The sequence below is a fragment of the Malania oleifera genome, chromosome 7, assembly GCF_029873635.1.
Source record: "Malania oleifera isolate guangnan ecotype guangnan chromosome 7, ASM2987363v1, whole genome shotgun sequence".
NCBI lineage: Eukaryota > Viridiplantae > Streptophyta > Magnoliopsida > Santalales > Ximeniaceae > Malania > Malania oleifera.
The window spans coordinates 32,386,865-32,413,768 of NC_080423.1; the positions used below are offsets into that span (position 1 = coordinate 32,386,865).

General features: G+C 35.1%; 1 protein-coding gene across 3 annotated transcripts in view; it reads left to right on the top strand.

Annotated features, from left to right (window-relative positions):
- LOC131160344 (nibrin homolog) overlaps window positions 1-26,904 on the top strand; it is a 75,317-nt gene that overhangs the window by 39,097 nt on the left and 9,316 nt on the right. For all 3 annotated transcript variants that reach the window (XM_058115953.1, XM_058115952.1, XM_058115954.1), the window contains exons 6-9: window positions 20,063-20,109; window positions 20,219-20,327; window positions 20,801-20,887; window positions 24,630-24,795. In XM_058115953.1, coding sequence (XP_057971936.1) covers window positions 20,063-20,109; window positions 20,219-20,327; window positions 20,801-20,887; window positions 24,630-24,795 — 409 coding nt within the window. The remainder of the gene's footprint in view (window positions 1-20,062; window positions 20,110-20,218; window positions 20,328-20,800; window positions 20,888-24,629; window positions 24,796-26,904) is intronic.

Below are 26,904 nucleotides of genomic sequence, written 5' to 3' on the forward strand. Positions count from 1 at the left end.
ACTCTTCATATATTGTAGCTTTTTCTTCTGGTCATAATCCTGCACCTATTTCGTCTTAGGACAAGGTTGTTGAGGATGTCCCTAGGAGGTTGGGTTGATGCAAGGTCTTAAATTTCGATTTCGACTCAAATTTCGAAGCTCCAAAAGTACAAAAATTTGGATTTGAAAAAATAAAGGAAATTTGTAGTAAAACAAGGATTTTTTTTTGTGAAACTTTAGAATTGGTTAACAAACATAATAATGTAAGTTTTAAGACTAATATATTGCAAGTTAAATAGATCTATGTTGTGTATGAGGTGGAGAAGTTATAATATAGTATGTGTATTGAGTGTATTTGTAAGATAATGTGCATTAAACATATTTGGTTAACACAAATGAAGTTCAGAAATCATTCAAATATTATTTATTATACAAATAATGATAGTTTAGATATGAATGGTTAAATAAAATGTTGTCGTAAATTTATTTTTTCATATAATTTGAAAAGCACTTGTAATAATCTTTTGTTTTGATAAAAAAATAAATAAAATAAATTAAGAGAGAAATTTCATTCACTCCTAAATCTCTCATTTGAATTTTGAGGAAATTTCATTGCATAGTTAAATTTTCGACAAGTTTTGCTAAAATTTTGAGATTTCAATAAATTTCGGATGATTCGTTGAGATTTTGATGGAAATTATGCAAGATGGAAATCAACTGTCATTTTGATTTCGACAATGATAGAAATGGGAAATTTCGACAATTTTATGGAAATTTAAGACCATGGTTACCATAACAAGATCTAGATACTTCTATACCCAAGAAGTACTTCAATGCACCCAAATCTTTGGTTTGAAACTTAGTCTATATAATATGTTTTAGGGCTTGAATACCTTCATCATTATCATCATTGGTAATCACAATGTCATCCACATACATAATAAGCTGAACCGCAGTAGGTGGAGCATGATGATAAAACACAGTGATCTAATGCACACTGTTGAAGGCCAAACTAAAGTACTTCAGCACTGAATTGACGAAACCATGCTCTAGGAGACTGTTTTAAACCATATGATGACTTCTTGAACCGGCACACTAAGCCTGACTTTCCCTGAACAACAAACCCTGGTGTTTGCTCTGATACTATGTTCAAATACCACTTTACCTAAAATCTTAAGTTGTTAGGTTGTCGGCCAACAATGTGTGCAGCCACACAGCACATGGAGAGACACACGAATGATAAACAATGCCCATTATAGTGAATAAGATAATTCTTAACAAACAATAAATGCAGGCAGCATGATTAGAACCTAATACCTCCTGGCAATCATGGCTGGTAACATTACTTCGGTTGGTTGTGCTTAATAGGATAAATACTAATAACTTGCTGCAGATTAGGAGGCCTTTAAGGGTCCTCTCTCCAGATATATGTGTGCTTTGTTTTAATTGCTCAGAATCTTCTGTGTCTTTTCTTGCTTTGTGATTTTGTGTGGAAGGTTTGGAACAAACTATTCAATTATTGTAAAGAAAGTTGGGTTTGTCCAAGGATAGTGGAGGAGTTTTTGGCAATATCTTTTGTTGGGTTTGGTAGGAAGAATGAAGGGATTGCATTTGGAATTGTGCTTATTGGCAGTTTTTGGGGTTTGTGGAAGGAACATAACTTGCATATATTTTCAAGGAATAGTTATCATATTTGTTGGTGTGGGGGAAGGTTCATTTTCTGGCTTCTTTATGTTGTGTGGGTAATGGAGACTTTGAGGGAATGTGCTTTTCAGATGTTCAGTACGATTGGCATTCTCTTCTTAGGGCATGCTGATTTTCTTGTGCTGCTCTTTACACTTTTTGTCTTTTTTTTTTCTCTGGGGGTCTTAAATTTCGTTGAGGAGATGTCTCTTCTCCTGATTGTACATTCTTTCTTTATCTAATGAAATTATTTTCCAATAAAAAAAGGTATTGAGTAAAATGGAAGACCTAATCAAAATGATCGGGTCTCTCCCTATATTTATAATACATGTCAAGTTCCTGCCAATGAAAAAATAATAACCTTATGAACTTGCACTCAGTAACATTACACTAACACACTAGTAATTAGACCAAAATTACCATTAACAATCTCAAAGGTAGCTACCGTATTTTCTTGTTTATAGATGACCAATTATGCAGATCTCTCTCTCTCTCTCTCTCGCACTCACTCTCTCACAGGCATGCTTCTGCAAATCAAAGGCCTTAAATACTCACCCCTTCGTGAATTTGGAGGAAAACTTATAGGAAGCCCTTACTGCTGGCCCACCTTCTAGCCCTTCGAAACCAACTAGTTGAATATACTTCAGTTATTTTCACCTGCTCTAGTAAGTTTATTTATTTAAAGAATGAGAAAGAAAATAGTCATTCATAATGGCTCTGTTCCTGCTCAGTGTTATTATTGCTCAGATTTTTTCCTGATCGAAGGGAAAATGGGTTCCCTTGGGCCCTAAAAGGTGGCAGGAAGATTGAAAGATATTCAATTTCAAGCAATTAGGTGATGCAGTGTGCAAACAAGAGCTATTTTGCTTTACTACTTTTTTTTTTTTTTGTATTTTCATTTGTTTTATTTAGGGTATTTTTTGTTATGATCATATTTTTTCAAGATTTTAGGGTATTATTATTTATAGGAATGAGAATTTAGGTGATTATCATTTAGGGAATCAGTATTTTAATTTATTGAGGTTTCCTAAACTAGTTTGCTCATCTTCCAAGCATTGTAAGCCTACTAAAGTTCCTGTATTTTAGGTTTTATTCAGATTGTAAGTGAAAATTAGAGTTTGCTGGTCCTGGATCATTGGCTGATACAAAATTATTGCTTCATAAAACTGAGTTCGCTGGATGAAAATTGTCCTTTATTTTCTAAAGATAACCATCCTTGGGTGAAAACATTCAGAGAAATTTCTCTTTGTTTGGAAAGTTATTCAAGCTTGGGGGACTATGGGAATTCCAAATGGTGATGATGTGATAAGCTGGTGGAGATTTTTTTTTTTTTTTGAAATGATGGAAGCACTGGTTGGTGATTCAAATAATGATACAATGTTAGTTAACGTGGGGCAATCAATGGATAATGTAGGGCTTGGGATGTGGAGATTGTCTTTCAAAATATTTAGTGAAGGCGCAGCACGAAGGTAAAGTGGAAGTTAATAAAGGTTCTAAGTAGATTTGCTGGTAGATTCTAAATGGTTCGGTTTTACTCTTAACCAATAACCTAACCAATCTAATCGGTTTCCAAAACCTTAAGACTGAAACAGAACTGACAATTGTCAATTATAAAAAATCATAAACTTTTGGTTTAATGGTTTGGTTCTGTTATTTTTGGTTTTTAATGTTTGAACTGTAGTTTATCAAATTGGGCTTGAATTTAAGTCAGAATCCTGGGCTCTAGACCCAATATAACCCTTATAATTGGGCTTCGATCAAGCCCTTGTGAGCCCAACAACTTGGAAGGCCAGGGTCTGCTTAAATGAGCGTCTACTGGATCTAATTTATAAGAGGGGGGAAGAAGGGGAGTTGCATTCCTTGTCCGATGTGGCGATGTGTGACAAGTGCTTTCGTGTTTGGCAGTTGGTAGTAGGCAGCAGACTACAATTTTATTGCAGCCAGAATGGGAGAGCATTATGGGGAGGCATCACCTTGTTGCACACCGGAAGATGTTAAGTTTGGGGGAGCCTCCCCACTTCTATGAAAAGAAAAACCTCCCCTGACCCTCTTTTACAGTTATGCAATTTTTTATTAATAATATTAATATTATAGTAGAACTGTAAAGAACTAAAATTAAAATTAAAATTAAAATCAATAATTGCTAACAAATCTCGAGGTTAACAAACACAAATTAAAATTAAAATTAGAAAAAATAATTGCTAAAAAATCTGGAGGTTAACAAATATAAATAAATTGCAAAAAATAAAATTAATATTGATATTTCAATAGTGATCTGACAAATTTTACGCTGGCTGTCAACTACCTAACGCAACCCTCCTCCTTTACCCGGGCTTAGTATGGACACTTGCAACGTAGGCCATATGGTGCACCTGTGAGGAAGAGTGACTTAGTTACTATGGGGGGCAGTAGAAGGGGTAGGGGTAGACCTAAAATAACTTGGAAGTATATAGTGAGTAAGGATTTAATATCCTTGAATCTATCAAAAGAAATGGTCCATGATCGCATAAATTGGTAGAAAATGATTCATATAGCCGACCCCAGCTAGTGGGACTAAGGCTTGGTTTTGTTGTTGTTGTTGTTGTTTATTTTGATTTTGGTTTTTTGTTTTATTTTTTATTAGAAAACTGAAATCAAACTAAAAAACTGATTTTTACAAAAATTGAAAACTGAAACCAAAATACTGAACCGAAATAGGAAATAGTTCAGTTTTGGGCTGGTTCGTAATTTTTGTGCACCCCTACCTTAACCAGTTCTAAATTTGATGATTTATTCAAGATTGGAAATTGCTTTGGTTAAGTTAAAGTTGCCAGAGTTGGAAGTTGAATGCTGGAGAGGGAAATTTTTTTGGTAACCAAAGAATGAAAGGGCATGATTTTTGTCCCAAAATCAGCAAGCAATGCACCTAATTTGAATTTAAAACAGGATGGGCTGTAATAGGCAGGACAAAGAGGCTGAATGTAATTAATTAACCAAGTTATTTCTTCATTTTTGTCTGCAGGATTAACTCTTTGGCCTCTTAGGCTGTTACCTAGTGAAGAACTTTGAGCCAAGAAGTTATAGCAATTGGGCTGGGAAGATGTGGGCTAGAAAGATTAATCAAAATGAGCTGAAGGAAATGGCTAACTATAATTGTCTTGTGATGAGGTTTGTTGAGCTTCAGGATATGCAGCCAAAACTTAGGGCAGTGGGGAAGCTGGGATGTCTCGAGTAGGGGTTGTACAAAATTTAACGAAAAACTGAATATTGACCCAAAAACGGATCGAAATAGGTTTCGGTTTCATTTTTCCAGTCTTCAGTTTTGATTTTGATTTTGGTTCTTGAAAATAGAAATTTTCAGTTTTTGGTTCGGTTTTGGTTTTGAACCTAAAACTGAACCAAAAAACTGAATTATGTAATAAAATTGATATATTTGAGCTCTATTTTGTACTACACATGTTGGAGTCAGGTCGTAAAATATATTAATAATTTTTTTAGTACTTTTTATTTAGCTATATTAATTCTCCTTTCATATTGAGTTTCTAGAATTATAATTTTCAGATTTTTATTTAAAAGTTAAAACGGTTAAACGGATCAGTGAAGGAGGGGAATGGTGAAATTTTATATAGATGGGTAGGACCCCCCCGAGAGAATTTTTGATGTGGGACACGGTGGCTCAAGAGTCAAGCCAACTACTGTCTGTTTGCAACTTGCAAGTGCTCTCCATCCCATTTACTTGTCCAACATCAGAAATAGTTGAAAGATTTGATCTCTCTCTTCCTTTAAGTACAAGTATTTCGATCCAATCCTTCCATCTCCCAGGCTTGGCTTGCAAGTGTAATTGCACCCAGCCCACGTACTTAAATCCTCCAAAGGAATTCTGTACTCTTTAATGTTGGGCCTTGGAGAAATGTTGAAAACATTTATTGTAAAGGTTAAACTGGTTTAATAACCAAACAAAAGTGGAAAACTGTAAATCTTTGTGGTATGAAAATTTTTGATTTTGGTTAGGTTCGGTTTAGTATTACAAAACCGAGACTTGTGGTTCGGTTTTTGGTTTTGATTAAAACCGAACCTAAACCAAATACACCCCTAGACTTGAGGTGCTTGTGGAGGTTGATAAATGGTAAGGTGAAGGATATGGAGAGTAGGAAATAAGGTCATAGGATGAAAATTGCTTGGTTGGGATTCTAGCGATCCCCGGGGGGGTGTGCTAATGAGCCTCGAAAAAGTCAGTGTGGTTATTTTTAAGATTCTTTCTGCTATTCTCATGTTACTGCTTACAAGAATCTAAGCTGGAGGAGGAGGTTGATGGTTTTACAGGAAGTGGTTGGGCTTGGGTGGCGCTAAGGAGGGGGTTTGTTATTCTTTTGAATTGGAGTGCTAGGTTTGTCTGTAGGGTTGACAGGGTTTTTTGTCACTTTGGCTTAAATTTGTCCAGGGTCTCATTGCCTGAGGTGTGGGAGCTTCTTGTGGAATGAACTACATATAGTTTCTATTCTCCTAATTGGTGTATTGGTTTGGGAGCGGGTTTAATATGATTAGAACTTCTAGTGAGGAATTGGGGGTTCTAAAGTTACATCTAGTGTAAGACGGTTTGATAGTTTATAAGCAAGAGAGGGAGGGAGAGAATGAGGGATTGAGTTGTGCTAAGCACTACTTGGGTTAATGGATTTAACTAATTGAACTGAAAAATTCGGCCCGTAACAAATTTGTTTAAGTTTTTTTTGTTTTTTTGTTTTTGTTTTTGTTTGTTTGTTTGATTTTTTGTGTTTTTTTTTTTTTTGTTTTTTTTCTAGTTTTCAGTTATTGATTTTAACTAATTTTAATTTTTAATAAATTTCTAATATTTTTATTTTTGCTATAAAATATGCAGAAAATAAAATAGAGATGAGATAGAAATTTTACGTGGTTTGGCTACGCTTACTCCTTGGGTGGATGGGATTAAAAACTTCATTATCTCGGGAAGAATTACAAGATGATTTGGAACCAGCCCTTGTACAAAATATCTCCCTTCTTTTATCTCTCCTCTTCTAAATCCTTTCTATATATGCTCCTACTTACTTTGAGCATGCAAGTGTGTATACAAGCATGCAATGTGTCTTCAAATGTGAGGGGTAAAGTGTCCTTTTATAGGGCAATATGGATAACAAGACATTTATTGAGGTGGAAAAACCGAAGTGGTGGAAGATGGGGTGACATACATATTTTTCGTAACACTCCCCCTTGGATATCACCCATATATTAACTCCTTCTGCTAATATCTTTAAGATGTCTCATTTCAATGGGATGAACCAATTTCTTGAATGTTATAGCAGGTAAAGTTTTGGTGAACAAATATGTTAGATTATCACTTGATCAGATCTTCTGAACATCTATATCACCATTTTTCTGGAGTTCATGTGTATAGAAGAATTTTGGAGAGATATGCTTCGTTCTATCACCCTTTATGTATTCTCCTCGTAGTTGAGCTATACATGCAATGTTGTCTTCATATAAAACTGTTGGAATATTCTTGATTGATTGAAGACCACAATATGCTTGGATATGAGAAATCATTGATCTGAGCCACACACATTCTCTACTAGTTTCATGGATAGCTAGTATTTCAGAATGATTGAAGGATGTTGCTGTAATCATCTGCTTTACTGATTTTCAAGATATAGCAGTTTTTCTGTAAAGAAATACATATCTAGTTTGAGATATAGCATTGTGAGGATCAGATAGATATCTAGCATTTGCATATCCTACTAGTTGAGATTTGGAATCAAATGAGTAGAATAAATCCAAATCATATGTACCTTTCAAATAGTGTAGAATGTGCTTAATTCCATTCCAGTGTTGCCGAATTGGAGCAGAACTATATCTTGTTAGTAGATTTACAGCAAATGCAATGTCGGGTCTTGTATAATTGGTCAGATGCATTAGAGAGTTGATAGCACTTAAATATGGTATTTCAGGACCAAGTAATTCCTCCCACTCATCATGAGGTCGAAATGGATCATTTTTAACATCAAGTGATCACCATCATTGGAGATCCCAAAAGATGAACTTTGTCTATATAGAATTGCCTTAATACCTTTTTGGTATGTTTAGATTGATGAACAAGAATTCCGCCATTTACATGTTTAATCTGTAGGCCAAGACAATATTTTTGTCTTTTTTAAATCTTTCATATCAAATTCTGCCATTAAATAATTAGCAGCTTTAGTGAGCTCTTCAGGAGTCCGAACTAAATTCAAATCATCAACATAAACAGCAATTATAGCCAATGTTTTAAAAGGCGAAGGCGTAAGGTGAGGCGTTTTAACCCTCAAAAGGCAAGGCGTAAGCCTTAAGGCATTGGGACGTAAGCCTTTTGAGAATTTATTTTTTAAGATAAAAATTAGTTATATAAATTATATATATTTAAAATAAAGTAAAAATTAATAAAATCACAAATATAATGTGAAAAGAAAAACTAGATGTACTTCGCACAATACTTGTTGGCCATTCAAAAATTGCTAACTTGAATACATGATATAAATCACGACAAGAGATAGCTATACCATTACAAAGTTCAAACTGTTTTCATGACATAAGATACAAGTCCAGTTATTTTGGAAAGGTTGAGGTTCGAGAGTTTTATAAATAAATTCATATTAGAACATTCCTTTTGAACAAACATGTAGTTAAAATTTTCTAACCAATTCTAACTTGAGAATCACACACCCAAAATGCATAAGCCTCAATTAAAAAGGCGCAAAGGCATGCTTCTTATAGAAATGCGTAATCCTCAGCATGTAATGCGTTAGCTTTTTTGGAATTTGGTATTTTAGATTGAGCCTCAAGGCGTTTTAAGCATGCCTTGCCTTGAGGCGAGCCTCGATTGAGCCTTTTAAAACACTGATTATAGCAAATCCGGATTCTAATCTTATAATAAAAGCGCATGTACAAATTGGATCATTTATGAATCTTTCTTTCACATGGTACTCACATAATCAATTGTAACACATGCGTCCAGATTGCTTTAATCCATATAAAGAACGTTGGAGTTTAATTGAATATAAATTTTTGGGTTTTGCTTCAGGCAATTTAAATCCTTAAGGGATTTTCATATAAATTTCATTATCCAACGATCCATGTAGGTATGCTGTTACTGCGTCCATAAGACGCATGCTCAGTCGTTAAGCGACTGCTAGCCTAATTAAGAATTTGAAAGTGATTTCATCCATTACGACAGACATAATCAATTTCGGGTTTCTGCGAGAAATCTTGTGTTACAAGCCTTGCTTTATATTGAGTAATTTCATTATTTTCATTTCGCTTGCGCACAAATACCCATTTGTATCCAATGGGTTAGACATCTTCTAGTGTCTGGACTATAGGTCCGAAAACTTCTCTTTTTGATCGAGAGTTTAATTCTGATGTGATAGCTTCTTTCCATTTTGGCCAATCACTTCTATATCGACATTCATTAACAAATTTATTTTTAGGATCCTTATTACTTCTGGTAATGTCAGTAGCTATTGCATATGTAAATGTGTTGTTGACAACAACTTTATTTCTATCCCACATTTCTCTTGTGTAATGAATTGAGATCTTATTATTATTTCTAGGTACCTGTCCCTTTTCAAGGGATGTCTCTTCAGGAGTTTTTTTCCTCAGGAGATCCCTCTTCTGGAGGTTCCATTATAGGGATTTCATTTTCAGGAGAAACGGGTTTGTGAATGTCGAATGGATTATCCACCTTTGTAACCTTTTCTGGAATGTTTACAGATTTCAATTTTTTTCCTTTTTGGAGTTTTATTTTTTATTCCAACCATGGTTTTAAATAAAGGCCGCGACCGTTACGTAACGCCGTTACGTAAAGGTTTTTTAGGTTACCGATACCGTTACACACCGCGAAATCGGTGGGAAGAAAAATCACGGCTGTAGCGGCCGTTACGGACCGCGACCGTTATGTAAAGGCCGCTACGGCCGTTACGTAACCGTTACAGGACTGTTACACCAAAAAAATATTTTATTTTTTACTTTTTCTTCTCACTTTTTCTCTCTCTTTCCTATATCATTCTCAATATACCAAGTGGCAAGAGGGGGAAAAGATTATAATGAGGACGACAATGATACAAAATTTACTTTTTCTTTAAATACTCACAATAGATGCATTAATTAACAATTTCAAAATACTAACTTGTTAGGAATTTTTTTTTAATAATATTAGTAATATGATATTTATGTTCTTTATTTTTCAACTTCAACCTTCTTTCTTTTCTAACTATTTTATATTTATAGTATTCGTATGTCTTATGTGTCTAATAGACTAATGGAGTGTATAATGTATTTTATTTTATTAATTCATTTAGCACACATAAGAATTTATTACAGATAAGAACAATGAGAAGTATAAATACGCGCACACACGTAATTTTCTATCAATGATGGTTTAAAACAAATGTAAACTTGTTGCCCTTACCAAATAACTTAGTTACTCGAACTAAAGGGTCCAAAATACACTAAAACCCTTTCTCAGAATGGCCAAAAGCTTAAAACATGCAAGTACGCTAATATGCACAAGGTTGTGCATGCTTCAAAAAAATTCACGGCCGTTACACCCGCTTCCCGTTATGTAACATCCGCTACTCTTGCTTCCCATTACACCTATTACCGTTACGTTACGCTACCCGCTACCGCGATTTAAAACCATGATTCCAACAGGCCTTCCATGCTTAACTTGCGGTTTAGGTTCATTAGCCGGTTGTTGTCCTTCAGGGACCTTAATACATGTTGTAATATTTGCAGTAGGTATATGAGATTTTAATATGACCTTGGTATCTGCAAAACAATTTGGTAATTGATTTGCAACCCTTTGCAAATGTATAATCTTCTGAACTTCAAGTTCGCTTTGATTTGTGCGAGAATCTAAATGAGATAAACTCATGGCATTCCATGTGATTTCATGTTGTGCTTCAGGCACTGATTTTGCACCCCCTAATGTAGAGAATATTGCTTTATTAAAATGTCATTTAATTTCCTTTAAGATCAAGTAGTACACATGAAATCACTTGATAAAAAAATCTTCTGGTTCTTTAGTGGATGACCGAATGAATTTTCAATGATTCTTCGCATCATTACATCTCCAAGATGTCCAAGACAATCATGCCAAAGTTTAAATAATTTTGGGTCATTGCACTTCTGGTGTAAGATATTATATGATTCAACTGCTTTAATGTTTGTATAATATATTCTAGAAGATAAAGTTGATAGTTTTGCTAAAATTTATTTCTTCCCAAAAACAATAGAAGTAATATAAAGGAATTCTTTACTGCCTTTAGTAGTTTCAATGTGATATCGATTGAGTCTTAAATTTTTAAAACTTAACAGATTTCTTCTGGATCTACTGGGATATAAAACTTCATCAATTTGTAATATAGTACCATTGGGTAACTTTATATTAGCTCTTTTGGAGCCTTTAATCAAATTTTTAGAACCAGATATTGTATTAACATTTGTTGAAGATATATTCAAGTAATGGAAATATTTCCTATCTTGAAGAATTGTGTCTGTTGTAGCACTCTCAGCTTGACAAACTTCATCCAAAAATGTGTAAGAATTGATCAAAGCTTTAAGAAAATTCACACTACAGAACATATTTTAAAAACTCATTATTATAATTGATCATATCAACAATAAATACGATAATTTATTTATTGAAATTCAAATACAATATTGCTTACTTTATATCTTAAAATATTGCATCATTATTTTCGTCTTGATTTGTAAGAAAATCAGCAAAATTATTTATACTTCTTTGCTATTTTCCTTTTCATTTATAGAGACTTGGTATAGATCTACCAAGTGCCTAGGCGTACGACAGGTACGCGACTAATGACCTTTTCCTCCGCATCTGCAGCATTCATTTTCATGATGCATGGGTTGCTGATTTTGATCATTATCCCACTTTTGGGGGTCATCCCTCTTCTAGGGGTTTGCAGCCTCACGTTGATGCCAGTGATTATTTTGACCACGTCCACAACCATGCCTGCGGCCTCGTTCTCGACCACGAGATGTATTCATATTCACTTCAGGGAATGGGGTCGAACCAATTGGACTTTGGTGATTTTTCATTAAAAGCTCGTTATTTTGCTCAACAACAAGAAGACATGATATAAGTTCAAAAATTTAGTAAATTTTCTCTCCTTATATTGTTACTACAAGAGCACATTAGTGGGATGGAAAGTAATAAAAGTTTTTTGTAGCATGTCTATTAGTAATATTTTCACCACATAACTTTAGTTTCGAGCTAATCTTATGCATAGCTGAGTTATATTCGTCGATTGTTTGAAAGTCTTGCAATCTCAGGTGCAACCATTCATATCGAGCTTTTGGTAAAATCACAGTTTTTTGGTGGTCAAATCTATCCTTTAAATTTTTCCATAGGGTAAGTGGGTCTTTAATAATGAGATATTCAGTTTTTGATTCTTCATCTAAATGATGATGGAGGAAGATCATAGTTTTTACGTGATCTTGAAGGGATACGGTATTTCCATCTAAAATAGTGTTTCCCAAGTTCTTTGCATTTAGATGGATTTCAATGTCAAGAATTCATGATAAATAATTGTTGCCTTTGATGTTAAGGGGAACAAATTCAATTTTACTCATGTTCGACATGTAAATAAATTAACAATAATAAGGCAATTTAGAAAAATAAAATGTAAAAACTGAAATAATAATATAATATTGTTTACAGCCTTTTGGGGTACTTAAATATATTTCTTCAGGAACATTATTTTACTTTTCTCAATTTATACTCTTCAGGAGTATGATTCTAATTTACAATATTAAATTGGGTAATAATTTACCACCTCTTTTGAAGGTTAAATATACTACCTCATCTGAAGGATAAATGTTTCACCTCTTCAGAGGTCGATTTGAACATCTTTTTGGGAGGTTAAAAAAATATACCCTCTTCAGGAGGTAAATATTTACCATCTTTTCTGGAGAGGAGGTCTATCTCTTCGGGAGATTAAATATATAAACGAGAGATTTGAATATATTGCCTCTTCAGGAGGTCTATATCTTCGGGAGATTAAATATATAGACGAGAGAATTAAATATCTTGCCTCTTCAGGAGGTCTTTCTCTTCGAGAGTTTAAATATATAGACGAGAGATTTAAATATATTGCCTCTTCAGGAGGACTATCTCTTCGGGAGATTTAATTATATAGCCTCTTCAGGAGGACTATCTTACCATCTCTTTTGGAGATTGATACTCTTTAAACTTTAAAAGACGTATTCTCTTATAGAGAATATTATATTCTTGTGGAGTAAAGTTACAAGAAATAAATAAATTAAATAAGAATTAAAGAAATAACTCAGTTGGTTTAAGTCTCATGCTGATAACGTGTTATAAAATATGTAGAAAATGAAATAGAGATGAGACAAAAATTTTACGTGGTTCAGCTATGCCTACTTAACGAGCAGATGGGATAAAAAATTTCACTATCTCGGAAGGAATTACAAGATGATTTGGAATCGGCCCTTGTACAAAATATCTCCCTTCTTTTATCTCTCCTCCTCTCTAATCCTTTCTATATGCTCCTACTTACTTTGAGCATGCAAGTGTGTATACAAACATGCAATGCGTGTCTTCAAATGTGAGGTGTAGGGTGCCTTTTTATAGGGCAATATGGATAACAAGGCATTTAGTGGGGTGGAAAAACTGAAGTGGTGGAAGATGGGGCGACATACATATATTTCATAACAATTTCAAGTTTATGAATTTTATTTAATTATTTATGTGGGAAAAAGATGTGCAAAGGAACCTTCATGGCTGAATTAAGTAATTGAGGGGGAGCAGATACATTACTTGGGGTTCTTTATTGCCTATTGGGGGGGGGGGGGCACCTCAGTCTGAGTGATGTGGGTCAAGAGGGAAGGGGGACAATTGTCAACCACATCCTCTTTTATCCCATTGGCATGGCCCGAGGTCCAAGCCTCTTGGGCTTTAGCTAAATCCTTTATAGTATGTTTTTTATTATTTTGGACCTATAAATTTTTGGTCCCTTCGGGAAATTAATAATTAATAAAATTAAATATTAATCAATTAGCATTTTATTTTCATCCTTCAATTATTCAAATTAACTAAAATGGCCAAAATAATTTTTGATCGGTCGATTTTTGTTGGTTCACTACAAAAAATTTGCTGACCAGTATTCTTAACTAATTTGAGTACTCCAAACAACTAAGAGGATTTTTGCTAACCGAAAAACTAAGGGGACGTTTCGTGGTATCTTTTAATGTTCTTGGGAATGTTATGCTTGTGGCATCTTATTCCCACATTTTTTTGGGCATTGAAATTTGATTTGGCAGGCATGTTAATGTTCCTGGGTGAAAGATTTCCTGAAAACATGGGCATCCATCCCCACCCTTCTCCATGGGTAGGAATCCCATTTCCATTAGAATCCAACTTCTCGGACCAAATTGTCTTGACTATTTTGGTTGGTTGGACAATAATGCCCCTATAATATAGTATTATTACATGCTATTGTTATATTTAAAATAATAAATCATTATTAAAATAAAAATTATAATATTATCGTGTTATAATATATAATACAGTGTTTAATGTTTAGAGACCATGTTGCGATCCATTCAACTATTAGGTGTTGAATTTTTTAAATTTATGATTTTTGAAAATTTTATTGCTTGCATTTTATTAACTGCATATTTTTTGTTGGTTTTTATGATGAGAATATTTTTCATATATTATAGCTTTTTCTTCTCGTCGTAATCCTACACCTATTTCGTCTTAGGACTAGGTTGTTGAGGAGGTCCCTAGGAGGTTGGGTTGATGCAAGGTCTTAAATTTTGATTTTGACTCAAATTTCGAAGTGCCAAAAGTACGAAAATTTTGACGGAAATTTCAATTTGAAAAATAAAGGAAATTAGTAGTAAAATATGGATTTTTTTGTGAAACTTTAGAGTTGGTTAACAAACATAATAATGTAAGTTTTAAGACTAATATATTATAAGTTAAATAGATCTATGTTGTGTATGAGGTGGAGAAGTTATAATATAGTATGTGTATCGAATGTATTTGTAAGATAATGTGCATTAAACATATTCGGTTAATACAAATGAAATTCAGAAATCATTTAAATATTATTTATTATACAAATAATGATAATTTAGATATGAATGGTTAAATAAAATGTTGTAAATTTATTTTTTCATATAATTTGAAAAGCGCTTGTAATAATCTTTTGTTTTGATAAAAAATAAATAAAATAAATTAAGAGAGAAATTTCATTCACTCCTAAATCTCTCATTTGAATTTTGAGGAAATTTCATTGCTTAGTTAAATTTTCGACCCTGTTTCTCTAAAATTTTGAGATTTCGATAAATTTCAAATGATTTGTTGAGATTTTGATGGAAATCATGCAAGATGGAAATCGACTATCATTTTGATTTCGAGGGTGACCGAAACGAGAAATTTTGAACAAATTCGTGGAAATTTAAGACCAGGGTGGATAGTGGGGTCCTCGGTATTATTATCTTTGTTTAAGATTGCAGTCTCTCATGCTTGTCCCATAGAAAAGGTAATGATGAATTTTTTTTTGGTCTGGGGCTGGTTATGCTAAGTGGGACCACATTGTTAACAAGGAGATCGTCCATAAGCCCAAAAGTGTGGGAGGTTTGGGCCTAGGTGATTTTGGTGTTTAAAAGCATCTCTTTATTAGGAAAGTGGTAATGGCAGCTCCCTATAGAATCTAATTTTCTTTCACATTTGGCAATTTGTTGCAATATGGGCTTGAACAGGATAGGTGGTATGATAGAGCTGGCTCTAATGTTGGCCATGCAATCTCTAAGAAACTTACTTCTCAATTTTTTTTTTCAGACGTGACATCGAATTGGGAAGCATGAGGAGATTTGGGCTGGGGATGCTCTTGTTTAAGTTTTTCCCTCTCTTTATCTTCTTTATATTCTTCATGATTTTTTGGTCTACTTCTCCCTTTGTCAGGGGAATTTGACTTCTTGGGAGTTTTCATTTTTACTATAGACCTAATAGGGAGACTGATGATCTTATTTTGTTGATGAGTGCCCTTGACTCTTTTTTGTCGTTCCACTGGATTCTTGTGGAAAGTTTTCTTCCAAGTCTTTCATTGCTCACTTGATTCTTAACCCCAATGACACTTCTTTTCATCTTCCTTTTGTCTTTCCACTAGCAGAGATAGTAGGAAGGAAGGATCTGGAAGTGGAAGCAGGTAGTGCGTATGGCTGCATGAGATATCCTATGGCTTTGTAACTTGCAGTTCTGGCCAATTGGAGGGTTGCATCTGCACTGATGACAGTGGTGGCATGCGTCAGATGGTCTCAAAGAGGCGTGGTAGCTTGGGTGTTTTGAATTGAGTTTTTTAAAACATGTTGGTCAAGAGTTCTTTGATTGATGGGGACTATGGTTAGACAATGGAAGTGATTGGTGGTGCCGATTGTGGGGAATTCAAATCCTTGGTACCAAGTTCATAGTGGACAGCAGCTGAGGAAAGACACAGCATGGATGTAAAAGAAGTGGGGAATGTGAGAGTGAGAGGAACAAAAGTGGAACCCAGAGAAATGAGGTTTGAAATTGCAGCCAAATACCAAAGCCAAATTTTCAATTGCAAACCTATTTATGTACCATAAACTAACTGAAAGAATATAGGGGCCAGACTAAAATTACGGAACATCATATTTCATATAATTCCCAAGATTCTCAAAGTAAAACAGAAGCCATAACTTCCTAATTCTCTGGCTAAGATATGTGTCTTGAGGATTGGCATTTGCCATCCTCCATCATAATGTCCTCAATGTTTCAAGACACAGACACTGATTTGGATATGCAAAATGTCTTCTTTTTTCTTGTTCCCTTTTCTTCGGATGTAGTGAAATAGCTAAATAGGATTCCATGTCACAATCATGACAAGACTGGGTAATCATTATGATGACAATCACAAATAAGTTAAGGATTAAAAGAGAGCACATTTTTGACAGTCTGGGTGAATTGTCTGAATCAGCTATAAAATAATGGTCTCGACAGGAATATAGGATGGTTTATATATGGGCAGAGAAAGTTAAGTATAGTAATGGCGTGGCAGTACTATCAGTAGCGATGAAGGTTGAGAGAAACCCATATATGAGTATAGGAGATTTAAATTACTTTAACTTAACCCCGGGCTTTGGAGAAATGTGGATAATGAGATAATTTCTGCTTATTCTTTACCTTCTCAATTAAATATCTACTGTAAGTTTAGTGCCCCACTCTCTCTCTCTCTTTCCACCCCTCGTTTTTTGGCTGACTGAAAAATGTTGGAGGGGGGTGGCTGGTTTGACCGTAGGAGCGCTTACATGTTTGGAACAAATGTCAGGAGGGGCCTAGACACAGAAGCCCTCGAGTGAACCCTGTTCTCTTTCTTTTGTCCGGCTGAAGGAGCCACTGGTGATCCCTCAATGTGGTTGACCCATAGCCTTCCCAACACCATGGAGGACAGAGTCGCAAAGAGGCAGAGGCTTGAGATTGAAGGCCATGAGTTAAAATCCAATTATGCTACTCTGCCCTGGGGTTCGAATACATGTTCCCCCATGTTCCAATCCACATGAGAGTGAAGCATGTTCACTAAGATTAGGTTTATGTTTCACCCCAAGTAAAGAAAAGCATTATAAGATTAGTTTTTGTGTAAAGTGAATTATTTTAAATTATTATTATTATTATTATTTTTTGATTACAAAAGAAAGTAAATTAGATAGAAAGAATAGAAGGTACAAAGTGGGGTCAAGGAGTTCACCAAACAAAAAGGAAGAAAAAAAGAAAGTCAAAGACACTAGATTGAGAAAAAAAATTAAACAAAATTAACCAAGAAACCGCCTTTTCAAACCCTTTCCATTATAATTCGCTAATTCCCTTTGACCCTTCATCTTTCGGCTTTCTCCATCCAAATGCACTTTATTTCTTCCAATATCACTCAACTTTAAATCCATTTTATCCTAAAGAATTTGAGTTTCTATCTCCTCCTTCGAAACTTCCTCCACTGGCATGGGCAATATTCCATCCCTGTGCTGAAACTGATTTGCCTACCCATCATTATCAAAAATAGAAACACCCTCCAGAACTTCCAACAGGGGCAGGTGAACATAAGATAAATCCCCTAACTCATTGCAGGACTCAGAAACGTAACCATATTGTTTCTGAATCTCATCCAACAACAACCCCCCAGCAGAGTCAAAATTGCTATTATCATCAAAATCTGAATCTGAATCTGAAACATCCCCTAAAATTATTCACCTCCTTACCTTTTCTAGTCTCATTAGGGCCTCCGACATTCTTCTCAACTTGAGGGAACTTCCCCAATACTGAATTCACCCTTAAGAGTCTTTACTGAGTTCCTTTGTTGTTGACTCACCAGAATTTTCTCTCTTATCTTCGAATACTTTCTTCATTTCAGCACCCCAACACACTGCCTTTCAATGAGAATAAACCTTTTTACCTTCAAATTTATGAGTATAAGGACGACAATCATCATATTTCTCCCCCTACCCTATTTCTTTTTTACTCTTTTTCCATATTACTGTCTAAAATACCTACGGGCCTAAATGCAGTTTTATCACCATGTTCTTGAAACAAATCTGGTCTTCTAACATCCTGAACTTCTTCCGACTCTTGGACAATTTGATTTGCATCCTTGGTAACTGGAGGCTGAATAATATTTCTATTAATTAGAGGCTGAACCACATTTCTGTTACCGGAATATAAATTATTCTCTTTCAGAATACTTCTCTTACTGGAAGTCAGAGCACTCATTTGGGCCTGTCCATTTTTGGGATGACCAGGCCCTACAATACAGAACTTGGGGCTTTAATTTCTGAATTATGGGGCTGTTTATCACCGAAGCCTTTTTGTGGGAAGTCCACAATAGGAGAACCTTCCTTAGGATCCAATCTGCAGTCCATATCGTCCTTTACTGAACAATGGGCCCTTTCTAGTTGTTGGCCCAGTTTAGTTAAAAACAGGATAACACCTTTTTCAATTACCTGGGCCAAGTCCAAACTGAGAAGCATGCAACCTGGCCCAAATCTCTTCACTGCGTCCTCCCCAAACGCAACCCTAGCCACCTCTCTGATCATCTCAGCTCCATCGGAAACCCTAGCTGCCTCTCTGATCTTCTCTTCTCCATTGGAAACCCTATCTTCCTTCTTGCACCTGTTGATCGAAACTGGCTGATCTGCGATGGCCCTTGATTCATTCAGATGCGACTCATCTCCACACTGACAACATAGCTCTTGCTTCCCAACCCCCACATCCTGCTTCTGGGAAAGGACATGGCTGCAACCTTCCCCTACAGGATTTTTGCTTTCCAACATCGCCTGACTCCACAATCTGTGTCGTGAAGAATTATTGGCATGTACACTCCCAGGTTCCTCACGAAAATTCTTCACTAACTCACAGAAGACACTTGTGACATTTCGCCAACCATTGCCTTTTTCACCTTGAGGAATAGAGACTGAAAACCTCTTCCCCTTCCATCTCCATTGTCACTCCAAAAACTTTCCTACTTGCATCCATTTAACCGACATCCGAATCTTTAAAATACCCAAACGAACATATCAAAACCCTTTGCAATCGACTGAACATAGGTATGCCATCAGCGAACCAAGACACAGCCTCCCTGAAAAATTGAACCCACCTGTTACAAGAAACATTATTCTCGATCACAAGCAAAGACACAATCACACTGACCTTGTCTAATTGCATATCAAAGGACTTAACTTCGATATGGAGCGATCACTTCAGCATGGGCTACTGTAGGAACTCCCATGGCATCGAACACATGAAAGTGGGAGAGGAGAAGTTTGTGCGCGAGAGAGGGAGAAACATTTTCATAACCCTAATTAATTATATAATTAAACCTAACTATGTTACCTATTCTTCAAATTTAGCCTCAAAAGAGGATCACTCTGTCCATCCATACTATCTTTGTGTCCAACTTAGCAACAATCTAATTTCAGCTGTATAGGTTTTAACATTTTAAAGCTTTTGTTTGTGTTTATATGCTTTATAGCTTAATTTGTTGGTGATGTTACTTTCATTGATGCTGACCTAGGAGATCTTGCAATGAATTAAGAAAATAATGCTTACCTTTTGTGTGGCTTTTATAGTGAAGATTTGTTCCTATTGTCTTTGATTTGTCTTTTCTAACTACCCACTTTGAATTCTACCTATAAGTTATAAGCACTATGGAGTCAAATATGTGCTCTAACTTTGACATGATTATATATATACTTTTATTTATTGATCTTCTCATTGTTTATCAATTCATTCAACCAATCACTCCATAGCCCATAGTATGTATACTCCACATATATTTTGATGCTGTCTTATTGCTAATTATTAGTCTTTCCTTTTCAGTTTGTTGCAGAGAAAAGTATCCAAAATGAAATTCCTAGTTATATTTCGTGAGTATTTTTTCTAACTGCACGTCTATTTACTAAATTTAGATTTTTTTGAAGATCTATATGACCCATTTTAATTATGCTGACAATGCTGATGTGCTTCTTTCCGCAGCTATCTTCCAACTTTGACACTGGATAGAGTGCCTGTCAAAATTGCTGACCCTAAATGTCGAGAGAACTGCTTGGAAGGATATACGTTTCTATTAGACTTGTCACACATGGTGATATTGTGATTCCTTCATTTTAAATATCTTGTTTTTTTCATTCAAGACAGACAAGCTAAATGTCTTTTATGTTTGTATTTTGCTGTGGGAAATTTCATAGGTTTTTTTTTTTTTTTCCTTTTAGTTGGAGATAGCATTCAAAAATTTAAGACATATACACATATAGATCCCATCATGGTCCACCCCTTCCCTGGACCCTGCATAGACTGTTGTTCACCGAGCTGCCCTTTTTCTTACACATAGATCCCACTTATCTATGCCTGGTTGTGTGCATGCTTTCTTGAGGGGTGGTGTTGCATGTTTTGTGTGTTGTGTGTGCTTTGGAATATCATTTTTAAGAGAAAACATTCTGTTTCTTGAGGGAAACTGTAGTCAATACTTCTATGGTATTTCCTCATTTTCTTCTGCAGCTTTGAAAAGTTGAATTGAATTTCTGTGCATCTTGTGACCGTTCTATAAAAAACTTGCAGTATAAGTTTGGTGATAGGCTGCAGTTGTTATTGGAAGTGGGTGGTGCAAAAGTTCTTTCTGTGGAAAGCTTTTATTCAAGTGGCCAAGTAAGCAAAGCTTCTATGTGTTTTACTCTCTTCATAGCCTATAGGCTTTTACTTTTTTAACACATTGTAAGACAAACCCTGTTAGATTCTCCTATGTGTTTTGCTACAATTTTGGTAATTGCACATATTCAGCAAATGAGTGTAGTAAAATGAGATTGTTAGATGGATGAGTGACAACAAAAAAGAACAATTTTTTTTTTTTTTTTGTCAGAAGAGCTGTCTCCAAATGGAGCCAAGTTGAGAGGAGTTGTCTTTCTGTGCAATAACAAGCAGTGTCTGCCATGATAGTGTTGGGTGATTTGATTGTAATTGACAATGCAAAATGGACGAAATGATATTTTTTCCTTTCATTGAAGGAAAGGTAGTGGGTTATGTATCTGTTTTCCCTAGTGTGCGTGAGTGTGAGACTAACTCATGCTGCACAGCAAGAACCAGTGAAATGAAAAGATTTTGGAAACATTTTTAGCTTGAGTTTCAGAATTTCATAGTTACCAAAATAGCAATATTCGCATCTGAATAAAACCTATCACACTAGGTAGTTATTTTTATTTTAGTTTCAGTGCATTTCATTTTTTTTCCCTTTTCATTGCTACTGCTTTATTTGTGATTTGCTCTCTGTTGGTGGCTACACATTATAGCAATTTTCTGGTAGGTGAGAGAAAACATCTCAGTTACATTTCAATATAGAGATCTCTTTCTAACAATGGAGTGCGGTAGTTTTTGTTTTTTGTTTTTTTTACTTATTTTTTGTTTCTATAGAAAAGAGCATGTACTGCAATAAGTAAGAGAAGATACAGTGAAGAAGACAAGAAATCCCCATACATAAAGGGAAAACAAAAGAATAAGATACAAATATACAATCAGCTCAATAAGGCCTTCCAATCGTGGTTAACATCCTCAAAAAAAGTAACCTTAAAACAACACGCTCTAAAAGCCCAAAGAGATGCCAAAATACCATATCCTGTCCCAAAGTAAAGGCAGTTTCTTTCCATAGAAGATACTCGCATCCTGTTCCAACCAAGTCCCCCACACAAAATAGCAAATAAAAAAACCTCCACAAACTAGCAGCATTCTTACTCATTCCAAATCCTATAAAAGAAATATTCAAATAGCTCCATTGACTTCAGACACGCCTAAACCTCACCAAATGAGCCAAATAATTTATTCCACATGCCTCAAGTAAATGAACAATGCAAAAAGTAAATGGGAACAGTCTGTTACAAAACGGAAGACATGTGTCGGGGGACAAAGCATTTGAAAGCCTCCTACTTTGTAGACAGTAGGTGTTTCCTACATTATGACTATAACATTAGAAGGGACTTTGGCCCCCCAAATGCAACAATGAAGGGGAAAGAGACAGTAGACCTGATAAGGTGAACAGTATTCATCCCAAGAATCAAAAACCCACATCTTGACATCCCTCCTATTAGATTATATGGCAACCCACCAACACAACAAGCAAAGAAGAAAACTCCTCCATCTCCCTATCATATAAATCCCATTTAAAATAAAAATCTAAAGGGAAAAAAAAGTCAAAATCCAGAATTAGAGAGGAAGAAATAACGACATTATGGAGGAAAAAGAGATGGTAAATTTGAGAAGAAGTGGGTCATAAAGCTGAATCCCCCACTCAAACTTCCTCCCAAAAGAAAATACAAGCACCATTACCCAGTTCAAAATTTGGCAAAGGAATAAATAAAGTGTAGACTTGCTAAATGAACCTCAAAGGACTCCCAAATGAACATCAACCATTCACTCAAAATAGCAGTGTTTTTAGACACCATATTGCCAAGATCCAATGCCCCCTCCTCCTTTGACCTGCACAAAACATCCCACTGAACCAAATGATCCCCCTTCTCTCCTTCCCCCTCCCTCCCTCCCCTGACCAAAGCAAATCCCTCCTAATTCTCTCAATGTTTTCACCACTCACGTAGAAATTCTAAACAAAGACAAATAATGCAGAGTAGCAGAAAGACAAGTGTGAATGAGGGTGATATACCACCCAAAGAGAATAAATCACCTTTTCATCTGTCCAAACGCTTAGCCATAGTAGTAACCATGGTCTTAAATTTCCACGAAATTGTCGAAATTTCCAGTTTCTATCACCCTCAAATCAAAATGGCAGTCGATTTACATTTCATAATTTCCATTGAAATTTCTACACATCATCTGAAATTTATCAAAATCTCTTGTTGAAATTTTAACTATAGAATTAAATTTCCTTGGAATTCAAATGAGAGATTTAGGAATGAAGTGAAATTTCTGTCTTAATTTAATTTATTTTTTTTGTTGAAACAAAAGATTATTACAAGTGCTTTTGAAATTATTTGAAAAAATAAACTTACAAGAAGATCTTATTTAACCATTCATGTCTAAATTGTCATTATTTGTATAACAATTAATAAATAATATTTAAATGATTTATGACTTTCATTTGTATTAATTGAATATATTTAATGCACATTATCTTACAAATATGTTTGATACACAACTTTTCCACCTCATGCACAACATATATGTATTTGACTTGTAATATATTAGTTTTAAAACTTACATTATTACGTCTATTTACCAATTCTAAAGTTTCATAAAAGAATTCCATGCTTTACTATTGTTTTTCGTTATTTTTTCAAATTGAAATCGAAATTGAAATTTCCGTACTTGGCGAGCTTTGAAATTGGATTCAAAATCAAAATTTAAGACCTTGGTAGTAACCACAGGATCCCAGAAAACTAGAGAATGAGATTTATCCCCCAAAGTGACTCCTAAGTTCGAAATAATTCAAAAGCCAATATAAAACACAATACCCAGCTAAAGAACTCAACTCCAAAGCTCTATTAGAACTAAGCTTAATTCCCAATATGATTCTTCCCTAGGTTAATCAAGACCAGAAATCCTCTAAAAAATCTGTTAGTTGTAACTGTATTCACGAAAGACTGTAATATCATCCAAGAAAATAGTAGTGTCATGAGAAAACTGTAAATCTGTAAATAAGATGCTACCATTCCTTCCTTCCCACCCTAATACATCTCACAAACCCCTACCTACAGCACTATTATCAGCCTACACAATGCATCCACCACAAGATCAAACAAAATAAGAGATAAACGTATCCCCTTGTTTAAACCCACTAGAGGACCTAAACCACGATTTTTTGCTCCCCATTGATAATCACCAAGAAAGAAGCAGCAGATAAACATCCCCATCCAATTTTGCTAGTTCTTTCCAAAACCTTTCCTCCTAATAACCTCATCTAAAGCAACCACAATACCAACACCCCACACCCCCTACCAATCTACACATGTTTTGTGACAGGGTATTGGGGCTTTGGCTTCTAGTTTATGCCTGGTCATCTTCAAGTTTGAAATGTTATTGCAGCCTAATGGCCATTCTAAACATGCAGATGTTTATGAAGTGCTTAAAAGTTGATATTCAAATGCAAATAGGAACTAATTTGATTCACTAAAATTCAATGATTCATGTGAAAAATGAGGATAGTCAAGCTGTTTCTGGGATTCATCAGTACCTTGATCTGGGTCCCTTTATCTTCCCAATCCCTGTTCTAAAAAAAAAAAACCAAAGACTCATGCGTTCTAGTTCTTCTGTTTTCCACTCTTTAGCTATTTTAGATGATTTAAATCAAACAAATGTATAGAAATGCAATAACTTTGTATTACTGAAGATATGATGTTTTTTGTTTGGCGTATCTTTTAAAAAATTTTGGCTGGATCTTTTCTTGTAGGGTTTCGAGGAGGGGGGAAACAATCGTGTGGTGCGTGTAATCCCTATAGGATCATCTGACAAGCTTAACTGTAAACTGAGTTCTCCATCTAGAATAAATGAGATGGATTTAATCTTTGCTGTTCTGTCTGGACATATGGATCCTTCTGTGGTGATATCACCATCTAGTAAGTATTTATACTATTTTTATAGTTGGTGCACGTTGTATTCTTGGCTAGCTCAAATATTTTTTTTGTCCTTTTTCTAAAAGAAATCTTTTACATATCTAAAAGTAATAGAAAAATTATAATAAGACAGAATAACAGAAAGTAAAATTTAGTGGATCTATACCAATTATTTTGTTTAATACCTTTCCATAAAGAGTATTTTTTAGTCTTTCTTATCATAATTATTAATATTTGGCAGAAAAGAAAGAGCAAAGAGTGGTTGGTATGTATCTTTTTTTTTTCTAGGTGGGGATTCATTTGTACTCTCTCTCTCTCTCACTCTCTCTCTCATTAATATTAAAGCATATGTGCAATGAAAATCATCTCTATATGCCCTTCATAACACTTCCCCTCAATATGGACTCATGCTGTAAAGAATAGTGGAGGATTCAGACTTCAGAGTACTTTTGGATGTTGGTTCAGAGCTTGAGGGGTCACATTTGCTCTTGGCTGATAACATCATTATGTTATTTGGAACCAAAGAGGACCAACTTACGTACTCAAGGTTTGTTTTTCTAGGTTTTAAAGCTATGTCAGGTCTCTTAAAGCTATGTCAGGTTTCTCAAAGGTAATGTGAAGAAAATTGATATCAAACCAGTGGGTGAGGTGATGAATTTGGTTCAACTGGCCAAGCTTGGGTCCAAATTGGTATGCTCCCTCCAGCTTCCCATGGGTTATCACTTGGATCATGTAACAACCTGATTGCACATGGACATGAATGAACGATTATTAGCACTCTTGCTGGGAATAAGATAATATGTAACAGGTAACAACTAGACAGTAGAGTGAGCAACAAAGCTAGAACCTAGGACCTCCTTGAAACCGTGGCTGCAATACCATATTTTTTGTCTCGATAAACAAAGAATTATATTAAAGAATGAAAGGATTATAATGAAGAAAGATGAAAAACAGGGAGATTAAGATATCCTAGCACTACAAAGGAAAAAAGATGAACAAAAAGGAAGTAATTGCAAGACAATTCTAATGATATAATACCAAGCAATCTCACTATAAGTCTCATTGAAACATAACAGAAGAAACCTCCCCCCCCCCCCTCCCCCCCTTCTTATTTTGATAAACAAAGAACCTTATTAGAAAAAGAGAGGAAGAGTATAGCCAAAAGAAGAGAAAGAAACAGGGATAATAAGACATCTTACCTAAATATAAGAAAAAGAACAAAAAGCCCTAAAAAGGAACAATTACAGAACAGTTCTACTGAGGGCAAAGTAAGATATCTTACCTAAATATAAGAAAAAGAACAAAAAAACCCTAAAAATGGACAATTACAGAACAGTTCTACTGAGGGAAAAGTAGCTCAATCCCATCTGTCAAAGGTAAATGCTGCAAGAAACCATTCATGGAAATCCACCACAATAAGAATTAAGAAACACCACTCTATTTCAAAGCAAGTAGGAGAAGAATCCCAACTCTTAAAATGTCTGGTATTTATCTCCATCCAAATGCACCAAAAATAGCCATCATTGAGCACTGTCACAAAGCCTTTCTCTCTCCTTCTCTTTCCCAAACTCATTAAAACTTATAGCACAAAATTCTCCTCCAAAGAGTAGGGGCACACCCACTTCTCTCCAAAAATATCGAAAAAGTTGCTCCGAAGGGTCCAGGTAAAATGACAATGTAAGAACAAATGTGAACAAGTCTCTCCACTCCTAAGGCTGAGGGCACACACATCGATGAATAAACACTAGTTATGTCTATGTTACTGAAGCAGGTCATTAGGGTTAATTTTTTCCAAGGTTCCATTAATGTTTAATGGAGCTTTAACTTTCCAAAGGAAAGTGTAAAGGGCAAGAGGAATATCATTAGGATTATGAGTTAAATGAGAATAGAAAGACTTAAAACAAAGAACTCTAGAAGCATGGTTTTTAGTAGTAGTAGCTGGTAGCATAGTGTAATGGTAATGGGTGCAGTGAGAAGCAGAAGTAGCAGATGGTTACAGGAAGCGAGTGTAATTTGCATGTTTTAAACTCTCAACCCTTCTTAAAATTAATTTAAGTGCATTTTGGATCCTTTAGATCGACTTCCTAAAGTTGTTTAGTAAGGGCAATAAAT